Genomic DNA, 12,956 nt, shown 5'->3' with positions numbered 1-12,956 from the left:
GGCAACAAAGGTTATGAAGGTAAAAAAGGATAGCAAGGGTCAAATTAATGAAGACTTTGTATGTCACATTAGAGAGTTTGGACTTTATCCTGCAGGCAAGAACAAATTATCAGATTTTGATGAAATGAAATAATCAGATTCAAATTTCAGAAAGATCGCTATGAAGACACAGAGAAAACTAAACATATAATAGTATGGTGGATCATCACCATGACGGTGCTTGCGGTAAGTTTTAATCATCTCTGAAAATAAGGATACCCCCTCCATCTGATCCCAAAGTATGGTGGCCAAAATTACTGAATGGTTTATCCTCTTATTACCAAACCTCTTCTTTGCCTTCATTTCATAAGTAGCTATGAGAAATGAGAATGCTACAAATCACCCAGGAAACGTGGTAGAAATAAAGATACTTGGGCTGGGCTTCCCGCATTAACAATATAGGTCAGTAGTCTCCAAAGAGGAGTGACTGCACCTGGGGATACAGAAGACTCCACTGGGATACAGAAGAAAATATTACAGCTTCTACTCAAATTTATCTCATCATTTTAAAATGTCTAATTTGTGTATGTTTTCTACTACATACAAGTAAGAATAGTAGTATAGATAATTTATAAATAAGCACACACAGGGATGAATGCTCCATATTTTAACTGTGAAATACTCAAGAGTTTGGAAACCACTAATCTAGATAATGACTTTTTAAAAAAACTCTTCACCAACTCAAATATTACTGTTTTAAACTTTAATAGAAAACTTTTCCTCTCATCTCAGAATGTATGCACCAATTTTATTATTTTCTTAACTTTTTATTTTATATTCGAGTATAGGCAATTGACGATGTTGTGATAGTTTCAGATGCACAGCAAAGGGACTCAGCCATACGTATGCATGTATCCATTCTCCCCCAAACTCCCCTCCCATCCAGGCTGCCACATAACACTGAGCAGAGTTCCCTGATATGCACCAACTTTAAATGCAGACAAATAACCAAATATTTGCTTAAAAATATTTTAATAGGGGACTTAAAAATCAATAGGTCCTTGAATTCAGAAATGTTATCTTCTAAAAAATATGAAAATCATTTCTTACCTCATAGTGTGCTATGCACACTAGATTAGCTTTATAAAACTCTTAGTTCCTGAGAGAGATGTTATATAAAACATCTACACTTTCTTTCCCTAAGAAAACCTGGTATTCTGTAAAATCAACATTTACTTTGATTAGGTTAATAATGGATGGGAGGGGAAGAGTAGGGAATAGCTGAAAGATACAGGGAACTAGAGGATAAATGACACCTACCCAAATCTTAAAAAAAAAAAAAAAAAAATCCAAACTCCAACTATATCACCATGACCCTTCTACCACTTCATCAAACTTCACTCTATTTCTACTGATTGGAGCATCTACTTTATTATCACCTTTTCCCAGTTATATAAATCCTTATGAAGGCACAAGAGAGGGAAAAGACACCGAGTAATGGTTTTAACTCTGGAAACACACTGAAGCTCAGGCTTTTCAAACACACTCTCAATTCAGGCTAGGGGGCCAACTGGATCAAATCCTTGATCAGAGCCCAAACAGCTGACATGCCTAAAATATTCTATGGGAATTCAGGCAGGAACAGACTGGGAAGATTTTTCTATCCAGGAGAGATATATGTGGAGCCACCTAATAAAAGAAACAGCTTTGATTCTGATAGAAGAATGATGCAAGCTGGTTTTAGGCACAGCTAAAATCACAGAAAAAAAAGATACTTTGCTAGTATCACTCAATCACTGATAAAGGTAGAAAGAAACTATCAACAGACCCAGCTAGATAGCTTACCCGTTTCTTTCTCGTCCAGAAGAGAGGTTAAGCCTGTATTCCTTTTCCTATTTTTTAAGGATATAGAGATCATAATGTACCTTAGGTATTATCCAGAGAAACTCTGGGAATGATATATATCAGGAATAAGAAAATCTGTTTTTTCTGTGAAAATAATCGTTGCTAAATATCCATCAAATCACACTCTTTCCTTGTTGACTAACTGGTCACTTTATTCAATCAACACATTTGTTGAATGCTTATTACAAAGCAAGTACCATTTTATGACATATATCCTAGAAGCTGTCCTTCAGGAAGTAGCTAAAACTAGCAAAGACTTTCTAGATGTCTAAAATTAGAAAATAACACATTTTTCTATGAAACCAAATATCCTTTATCTTTTCATTTTCATTTAAAATAAGTACCCTCACCCACAGAAGCAACTCCTGAATTTAAAAAAGAAACAATCACTCCTGTCTCCCCGTCTAATTTACTCCTATTATGAAACAAAAAGAAAAACCTCACATATATTCTCATCTCTCCTTTTCTTTCCCTAATTTATGCTACAACATGGGAGATGGGGGCAATAGGGAATTAAATCTAATTCGTACATGAATATCTAAAGTGCATAAGCAAAGCTATGATGACAAAATGAAACAGCTGCATTATAGAGAACTGTAGTAATATATATGCTATGATTTACAAAGATAATAAACATCCAAATGCTGAAAGTATGCACTGACTTCAGCAGAGAGGCAGCCTTGAGCCAGAAATACCACGTCTCCAGAACATAGTCTTAAAGGGAAACTGATCTCTTGGCCTCAAACTAATAACTATTCTTTACTATTATAATAAAAGAAAGTGTTAGGTACTATATCAATTAAAAGACTGGCTCACTGTTCCACCACACATTTAAAACGAAAATATCATATCTGCTTGGGGAATCCAAAAATTTCTATTGGTCCCAGGACCTTGACTGTATCTTTGTCAATGCCAGTCAACTTGTGTCACTTTTCTAAATTATTAACCAGTGGAACATACTCCACCTCTATCTTCAAGAGCCTGAATATATTTGTGAAACTAACTTTCCGAAGCTTGCTTTAAATAAAGCACAAAGTTGCCACCCTAGAAAGCATGACTGAACTAAAAGCATCCAACCTTAAAATGCAATTATCAGCCAGAAATTCCTACATACTAAGTCATTTGCAAGATATAGATTTGAGCATTAAAACAAGAGACACAATCTTTAGGAGACAGACCCATAAACACTATAAAACCAGGCACAGACTTCAACACAAAGACAAATATAACAGTTTTTACTATCATGTAACACTGCAGTAAGGCATAAAACTTGAAGAAATGCTATCCAAATAAATATAGATATTAATAAAAAGAAATAGGACTATTAATATAACGTGCTTTAAGAACAGGGATCTAGAATTCTTACACTTAAGGAACATGAACATGCAATTTACTAAATTTGGAATTTTGTAAATAGCAAGCTCTTAATGGTTTTGAGATATAACTCATAATTCAAAGCAGTATTACCTCATCTGTCACTGGTTGCCGTTCTGCAAAGTGTGAAACTATCAGAGTCAACTAGTTCTTGAAGTCACATAACAAAATTCTTCTTCAAGACCCTAGTATAATTTTTTGTGTGTGACTTTAACCTTACTTGAAAAAGACTGTTTTAGTCTGAACCAGGCCCCCTCAACAGCATGTATCTTCTGAGACGGTGTTGGAGAAAACACCTCTGTGTCTAATTTAACTTGTCATTGGATATCACTGTTGCTCCACACAAATCCATTTGGAATAGAATTTCTTTGGCACTGGTGAACTTTATCCCTAGCTCCTCCCCCTGCCTAAGAGTCACAAGTTCCTGGCCAAAGGCCCAATAACAGTTACTGCAACAATAAATGAGAATAAGGATACAAGTAAAAAATCTTCCTAGGCATGTTTTGGTTATAGGTTTGTGTAATTATATTACTCAAAGTTTGTTACAATCAAAGAAAAGAAAAAGTTACAATGCTTTTTGGAGAGTGCCAAATTTAGATTACCAACCAAATGGTGCGTGGGTGTGTGTGTGTTAATTAACAGAAAAATGCTATAATGTGAAGTTTTGTTGAAAACCTAATTTAGTATCTTTTCTCCCCAACTAGTTTCTATTTCTGCTATGGCACTCTCATTTTCCCCTCAAGCCTAAAATCTAGTTAACATCTTTTGATTCTTTCCTCTCCCTCAAATCCATATCATCTCACTTGCCTTCATTTAAATTTCCAAATGTCTCTAATCCAGATCTTCCATTCAACTTAAACTGCTAACAATTTGTCCAGGTCCTCATTAACTCTCCAGCAATCATCTCTCAATTGCTCTGCCTGCACTCTAATGCCAAATTAATTGCTTTGAAGTAGTGCTACTCAAAGTGTGGTCCACAGACTAATGCTGGTTTGTGAAGTATTGTTACTAATTCAAGAAATTGCAAGTATTTAGAAACTTCTATAGCAATTCGACAAAAAAATTTTGTTTGTTGAACACAGTAACAAAAAATGTATACTTACATTTTATGTTTTCATTTTTCTAGTAATTCATTTTTATTATAAGTGTATCAATTTGAAACAATAGAAGTAAAAAAAAAAAAACTGGTCCTCTAACATACATGAGAAGTACTGTCCTAATGCCCAGCTCTATAATCATCTACTTAATAACCTTTAGACATTCCTCACTACCTACCACCAGACTAATATATTACAAACTTTTATATCTTCAAGGAGTTCAAAGCCTTGGAAAGATGGAGATCTTTCCAAAATCAGTTTTATCTCATGTTGCTCCACATCACGCACCATTTGCTCTAATAATCAAAATGAACTACTTGTTATTTCCTAAAAGTGCCCTGAGGTTTTGCTTATACTGTTCCCCATACCTGAAATGACTTTCTCAGTTATCTCCATCTTATTTTTCAAGACCCAGCAATTTCAAGTGATTTCTTTAAGAGACTATTCTGGCCATGCCAGAGAACTATATAACAGTGATGCCTCTGGGTCTCAGATTACTTTTTTAGTTAATGAAAGAGATTTCACCAACAACTAAAATTCTATAAAGTTGTGATCCGTGTGAGCAGTATGAATATTCAAAATCATTAATTTCTATATTTTATCATATACATAAAGTATGTGTTTAATTCTCTTATTCTTTACTGGATTATAAACTTTGAGGCCAGGATTTATTGCCTTCCCAAAAACTAGCATAGGGCCTGGTAAAGACCGGACACAGTATTTAACAGAACTAAAAATTAAATTTAAACTAAAACCTTAATAGCAATTAGTGGTTGCCAGAGGCTGTGGGGGAGAGGGAATGGGGAGTTTCCCTCGGGGGATAATAAAAATGTTCTAAAATGAGAGAGTGCTGTTGGTTGCACAACTCTTGTGAATATACTAAAACCACTGAACTGTACTCTTTAAAGGGTGAACTGAATGGTATGTGAACTATATCTCAATAAAGCTGTTCTTTAAAAAAACATAATGGCAAGACCTCATTCTGCCTTTATGTCTCCATTCTTCAGTAAAAGAATGTTAGTGATTAAAAAAAAAAAAAAAGGTAAAAACTTTCTAATTTATGAAATGGATTCTTAAAAATTCAAAGTTTAAATACCATGGATATACAGACACAACAAGAAATTTTAGACTAGATTATAGAAACAAAAGTCATTTAAGCATAAGTTTTTGTCTTCATAAATTTCCAGCCAATAACTTCTTACTAATTTGTCTGAATATTTTCTCTGAGGATCATCCTCAGGGGGGATACATTTTGTTTATCAGATTATACCATGAAAATAGTACCCTGTACTTTGAAAGTCTGAACAAGCATATTATCATTTCTAAAATAATATGTGAATTAATTATAATATTAATTTTTCTCAAATACTCAATATAAATAAGTTCCAGTGAAAAGAAGAGAATGTGGAGGCATGCACAGAACAAAATTAAGGATGATTAAAACTTAAGATGCCATCAATTGTAAAACTCACCCATATCATATGTCACTAGCAAAGGGCAAGGGGGGTGGGTGGGAGGGATGCCCAAGAAAAGTCAGCCTCATAAAGCTAGGATTATCAAAGGGCAATACCCATAATACAAGGAAAAAGGAGAAATAAATCTGCAACAAAGAAAAAGCATATAAGGACATTTGTACATCTCAGCCTTGACAGTGAGTCCAAGGAAGGGGAAAATCCTCCCCCTGAGAATTTGAACAATTAAGTCAGGTAGGTTTGTGGTCTGAATTTACACTACTAGGGTGGTTAATATTGTCCCTAAGTGACTGAGAGAAATGAAATCCTTTCTAGAAGAACTCAACTTAATTCTAGGTGGTATATTGCTAGATGTAGCCCAAATTCAGAGATGTCTAAATGTGAAAAAAAATGTGTATCTTAAAAGCGATAAAAGACTAAGAGTAGTGATCATGCTATCTTTCCCCCAAAGACTTCAAAGCATACTTTAAGGAGATCTCTCTCTTTAAGAAACAGACATTAAAATTCCCTTCACCTTCAATCTCAAATGAAGAAACTGCAGTAATGAGAGCAGAATGGTGGGGAATAAAAAAGAGGACTAACAAATGAAGAATACATAAATTAAGGGAGAAACCAGAAAAAATGTCAGTACTTCTGAAAATAAATTTACTGTTCTAAAATCTCAGTTGAATTAAAAACAGGTTTTTCCAACCTTTTTTTCCTATTTCCCCCTAAACTCTTTTTTACTTTCTCTCCCCAATTCTTTAAAATTAAAACCAGTGTATAGAAGATAATTTATAAAATGCAGCAAAATATTAAGGTTGAATTCTGTGGGATAAAGAAAGATTAGAGAAGAAAATATATTTATCCATGTTATCATTAGGCCAAATTAACAAGTGTACTGACTGTACCTATAATGGAAAAGAGAGGTCAAAATCTAGAATTTAAAATAAAAGCAAATGCCAAAACTGATTCTGGCCTCTCATCTAAAGGACAATAGCTCTAGTAATAAAAGGCTTTCTAACAGCTTTAGAAGACTAGCGTTCAATCATGACACTGAAAGGAGAATGCATTTTTCCTTGCATTACACATCCTAGAGCACCTGTATCTTCCCAAATATATTTCCCTGAATATACATAAACAATAACTGTTTTATTTACAAAATTTAAAATAAACAAGTTGAGGTATATACTTTATTGAGGTATAATTTACTTAAAGTGAAATTCACCCACTTTAAGTGAGAAGTTTGGTGAGTTTTGGCAATTGTATACACTCATGTAACAACTACCCCAATCAACCCAAAATATTCCCTCATGTCCTTCTGCAATACCCTCCCCAACCCACGGCCCCAGACTACCGCTGATCTATGCCTTCTGCCACTAGAGCTTTCAGATAAATGGAATCAAACACAGTGTAGTCTGTGTCTGGTCATTTTTCTTAGCACAATACTTCTGAGGCTCATTCATGTTGTTAGATGTATCAAAAATTAGTTCTGACTTCCCTGGTGGCACAGTGGTTGGGAGTCCACCTGCCAATGCAGGGGACACGGGTTCGAGCCCTGGTCCGGGGGGATCCCGCATACCGCGAAGCAGCTCGGCCCATGCGCGCCACAGCTGCTGAGCCTGCGCTCTGGAGCCCAAGGGTCACAACTGTTAAGCCCGTGAGCCATGACTGCCGCGGCCCGCGTGCCTGGAGCCCGTGCTCCACAACAAGAGAAGCCACTACGATGAGAGGCCCACGCACTGCAGCGAAGAGTGGCCCCCGTTCTCCACAACTGCAGAGAGCCCGTGCGCAGCAGCAAAGACCCAACACAGCCATCCATAAATAAATAAATAAATTAAAAAAAAAATTTGTTTAAAAAAAAATTAGTTCTTTTATTCCTGAGTAGTATTCCATTGCATGGATATACCACAATTTGTTTACCCATTCAGTTAATGCATATTTTGAGTTGTTCCCAGTTTTTGGCTATTGTAAATAATGATGCTATGAACACTCATGTACAAATCTGTGTGGGTATACGCTTTCATTTCTCTTGGAGTAAATACCTAGAAGTGGACTCATTAGCTCATTAGTAAGTATATGTTTAACTTTAAAAGACATTGCCAAAATGTTTTTTTATTTTGCATTCTCATGCAAAATGCGTGAGAATTCCAGTTGCTCCACTGTCAGTGTTTTTAATTTTAGTCATTCTAGTGGGTCTGCAGTGATATATCACTGTAGTTTTAATTTGTATTTCCCTAATGACTAATAATGTAGAGCATCTTTTCAAGTGCTTATTGGCCATGTCTTTTTGTGTGAAGAACCATTTATAAACTGGGTTGTTTGCCTCATTATCATGTTATAAGAATTCTTCATATATTTTGGATAAAATAAGTCCTCTATCAGATACATATGTATTGAGAATATTTTCCCCCAGTCTATGGCTTGCCCTTTCATTTTCCTAACATTGTCTTTCAAAAAGCAGAGGGTTTTAAAAAAATTTTGATGAAGCTCAATTGATCAATTTTGTCTTCCATGTTTTTATTTTTTTATGTATTTTTTCTGAGAAGTCTTTACCTAATTCACAAACATTTTCACCTACACTTTACTTTTAACTTTTATATTTAGGTCTATGATCCTTTTTGTGTTATTTTTTATATATGGTTGAGGCAAAGGTTGAGGTTCATTTTTTTCTATATGAATGGTTAGTTGTTTCAGCACATCTGTTACAAAGACTAACCTTTTGCCATTGAATTACCATAGCCTCATTACTGAAAATCAATTGACTATATATGTGTGGGTCTACAAATTCCCTATTAGGTTTCATGATCTATATATATTTATCCTTACACTAATACCACACTATCTTGATTACCATAGGTTTACATAAGGCTCAAGTATAATTTTTGATGATTTAACTCTACTAACAATCCTTTCCCATTACTATTAGGGAAATATTTTATAGATATCAAAATATCACACAGGGCTTCCCTGGTGGTGCAGTGGTTGAGAATCCGCCTGCCAATGCAGGGGACACGGCTTCGAGCCCTGGTCTGGGAAGATCCCACGTGCCACGGAGCGGCTGGGCCCGTGAGCCACAATTGCTGAGCCTGCGCGTCTGGAGCCTGTGCTCCGCAACAGGAGAGGCCGCGATAGCGAGAGGCCCGCGCACCGCGTTGAAGAGTGGCCCCCGCTTGCCACAACTGGAGAGAGCCCTCGCACAGAAACGAAGACCCAACACAGCCATAAATAAAATAAATTAAAAAAAAAAAAAAAAAATCACACATACCAAAATTCTGAATATAAGAATTCTTTTCATCCCAAAGTAGAAGATTTATCCATTTATTTCTAAAGGTAGCAAAGGAAAATAAAAGCTAACTCATTTCATATATATGGTCCATGCATTTCAAATGCACTTGTTCATTACCTATTCAGGCAGTACAAGAACTGCCCCATGGGCCCCTGGAAATAAATCTAAAAGAATATCTCAGGCCTTATGGTGTCCTCTGACTTATACAGAGCCCTTTCTAACTAACCAATTCTAGCATATGCTTTACCAATAGGGGAGAAAGTAGTACTAATTTTGACTGCATCTAGAAATATAGTTCTTCTTAAATCTATAAACCAGCTTTATAAACAACCCCTTGTACAAGCCTGACAAATATTACCAGCATCCATGATAATATTTATCATAAAAATTGTTTAACAAAAACTGCAGATTTGTAGTCAGTACTGGGAGGAAAGAAAACATACAAACCTGAAGAGGCAGTCCTCTCATAATTTTCACATTTAAAGAAACCTTAAAATTCTAGTGATGTCATGAGAGGTCTAAAAATAATACAGAATTATTTATACCCATGGCTGTTCTCTTTAACCAATAATGAGGTTTTAAAATAGCAGTAAAATGGGCCAATTTTATTCTGCTCACAATCAATACATGATTAGATTAAAATAAATTCTAAACACGAGGCTCTGAAACTATTTCAAAATTTCTATTAGAAAAAAGAAATAGAAAAAAATTAAGAGCTTCAAGAAAATAAAAATTTAAATTGCACTGTATTTTTAAAGATTTATTTTTGAGGGAATCTATGTCCTATGTGATCAAAGGGAATGTCTCTCTAAAATTAACCAGGTCTAGTTATGCTTGAAGGCTAGAAATGAGATAATTAACAGTAGGCAGCTATTAACTGACATGTCACCTATTATAGTGGTCACAAAAAGAATATCAATAATAATTCAGACTCTGAAACATAAGAGAAAATAATATAAAGACAATAAAAAAACCTAACACAGAACTATTTTATATTGCAAAATAAAGAGGAATAGGGGATTCCACTTGAAATTATTGTTTGTCTACACTGTCCAGAAAGAAAACAAAATCACTGGCTGCTTTTCAATCTTTCACACCATTTTCTAAAGGTACAAATTATTTTAAAATGCATTTGAATTTTTAAACTTCATTGATTTCTATGTAAAATTCTTTGGTAAGATACTACTGCTTGCTTCCAATCTTCATAAACACTTTCTACTGAAAAACAAAATGAGTTTACCACAGGGTAAACAGGGTGCTTATATCTCACTAAATTTCTATTAAGATCATCCATCCTCAGTGCAGTCTTTCAAAATAGCAACAGTAACTTTGCAGCAGATTACACGTGAAACACTAACAATGTAAACTTTCCGCTGAATTTCTTTCAATCTCTCACCCCCCATCTCCACTCTCAGACTGGTAGCACTGCTTATTAATCTCCCAATTCACTCAGATGACTAGAACATCTCTTCACTGAGAAAAATGAGAAGAAAAGAATAATAAACTCACTTACCCTTCCTTAGACATTCTCAAAGATCTACTTCCTCTGGAAGAGAATACAGGATCAACAAACAAGCTTCACTGATCTCTAGAGAACTGTAGCTCATTTGTTAAAGCACAGAGAACTCAGGCCCTGAGAGGCCCAACAAATTTGGGCATGAGGCCGAACCCTAACCAGGCAATATCTCAGAGACCAATATCCTCAGCTTTAAATACTTGAAAACCAAAGAATAATAGGAAAAAATTGGAGAGCAGGAAAAATAACTAATGGTCTGAACTGTGTAAGACTGGCCAGTTTAGGAAGGAGACAATCCAAATGGTAAGTTCCCGTAAGAGACAGGAATCGTTACTGGCAAACACACAGAAAAGCAAATTTACCCCCTAATGAGGCCCGCCAACAGTACGCAAACAATGTGAGTTTCACAAAAGGGAGCAGCCCTACTCAGTCCAAATCATTTAGTTTACTCTGGGAGAAAAAAACAAACAAACAAACAAAAAACCAACATAATACATAATACTAGGTTTTAATTATCAGTTTAGTTATTTCCTCCCCTTAGAAAATGAACAATGTGAACTACAAGAGAAGGAAGTATTTATGTGCCGATCATATTACAGGAGGAACCTAAAGTATTTCCACACTGTGGTCTTTTTTCTGATCATTAACTGCTTTTAAGGAAAACATCTGCGTTCACATATATTTTACCCAAACGTCTGAAAATTTCAGCCCATGTGAAAAGAAATTTACAGATCTTTGGCATGTGGGGGATATACCCAGAACATTCTAAAAGTTAATTTCAAATCTTAGAGCAAGCTGAAGTTCGAAAGAAAAACATCTGCAACATTCCTGCCTCCTGACCAATATAATGCATAGGGATTATGCAACAGGGGAAGAAATAAACAAGTGTGCTAAAGTCTAAGAACACTGATATGGCAAATAAATCCATCTATTGATGATTCAAATTAAAAATAAAATATATATACCTTAAAGAAATACTAGTTGAATTTAAATTTTAACTTTAAAAAACTTTATCTTTAAATAGTATCTAAATATCTTACCATAAAGGTTTCTATTAGTTACTAAAATGTTTAAATAGTCACCAAGTAACTAAAAGCACTACTAAATACTATAAATTCAAACTAAAATTATTTTCAGTGTATTTAGAAAAACAGTATGGTGTAATGGAAACAGAACGAGCACGGGAGCAACTAGGTTTGAATTCAGCTTTCTGGCTGAATAAGTTAATTAACCTAAGCCTGAGATTTTTCATCTATAGAAGACAGATAACATCTGGTAGGGTTGTTGTCTGTCATTGGTAAGCACTCAAAGAACTACTGTAACTTGGGGGGTTGGGGTACAGGGAAAGCAACTCGACTGTCAAGCATTATCTCACCAAAATATCTCTTGAGAAATACATTTTAAAAATCCAATTCTCAAATTATACATGAATAAGGACTTTCACTATCCTCAAACTAAATTCCATAAATACAAGAATACAAACTGAATATGGAAAAATGATCTAATCCCTGAGAGTGCCAACTTCCCATGGCTTCCCTGTATTTCCAGCTTGTGGCATCACAGCTCAGTGTGGTGGAAATAAATGTAATTACTATTTTAAGACTTTACTACTTGTAAAGAGAAAGGAAAACAAAAATCTCACTTGAACGGAAGTTATGCACACTTATATGAGCTTCCTGTGCAAAAGAGACTGCACTGTCTAGCTATTTCAAACTCATATATTTAAGAAATATTTACTAAATATCTACATGCCAGTGCCTGGTACCAGTAATACAGAAACAAACATGACAGTCCTTGATTTTAAGGGGTTCCAAGTCTAATGGAGGAGACCCACTCAAAATCTGTGAAAAAGTCGTGTGTAATTGTAGTATTAGAGATATGCACAACAGAGAGGTGCATCTATATTCTCCCGACTCAGTCTTACTGAAAGACAGGATGCCCAAGTTGTTGTTGTTAAACTGACACTGTGCTAAGCACTTTATATATTTATTATCTCATTTAATCTTCAAATAACTCTATGAGGTAGAAATTATTCCAATTTCACAGATGACAAAACAAAGTTTACAGCAGTTAAATACTGTGATTCTAAAGAAATTAAACGAAATAATCCAAAATGTTAACCCAAGGCCCAGGTTCCTAACCACCACACTAAAAAGATTAGCAGGTGTTAATCAGACTAAGAGGAAAAGAGAGGTGGAGAACATTCCAACAGAAGGGAAACTATGAATGAAAAGCAGAGTGACACAGACATTATGATATGTGGAAAAAACCTAGATTTAATTCAGAGTTGATCGAATACAGAGTTTGAGGAAGGGAGCTGCTCAAGATGAAAGTGCAAAGGAAAG

The 12,956-nt window shown here is 35.1% G+C and overlaps 1 protein-coding gene across 4 annotated transcripts in view; it reads right to left on the bottom strand.

The window, feature by feature from the left end:
- NT5C2 (5'-nucleotidase, cytosolic II) overlaps positions 1–12,956 on the bottom strand; it is a 105,723-nt gene that overhangs the window by 44,781 nt on the left and 47,986 nt on the right. Inside the window, exon 1 of one of the 4 annotated variants that reach the window (XM_082425233.1) lies at positions 10,609–10,897. The exons of 2 other annotated variants lie outside the window; for them this stretch is intronic. In XM_082425233.1, the coding sequence (XP_082281359.1) occupies positions 10,609–10,622 (14 nt within the window). In that variant the 5' untranslated portion in view covers positions 10,623–10,897. Of the gene's footprint in view, positions 1–3,351; positions 3,596–10,608; positions 10,898–12,956 lie in introns of those variants that run through there. One more of the 4 variants, XM_082425234.1, reaches the window with a different exon arrangement.

Source organism: Balaenoptera physalus (genome assembly GCF_965194825.1).
Source record: "Balaenoptera physalus genome assembly, chromosome: 14".
In the NCBI taxonomy this organism is placed as follows: domain Eukaryota; kingdom Metazoa; phylum Chordata; class Mammalia; order Artiodactyla; family Balaenopteridae; genus Balaenoptera; species Balaenoptera physalus.
This window is presented reverse-complemented; position numbering and strand designations above follow the sequence as displayed.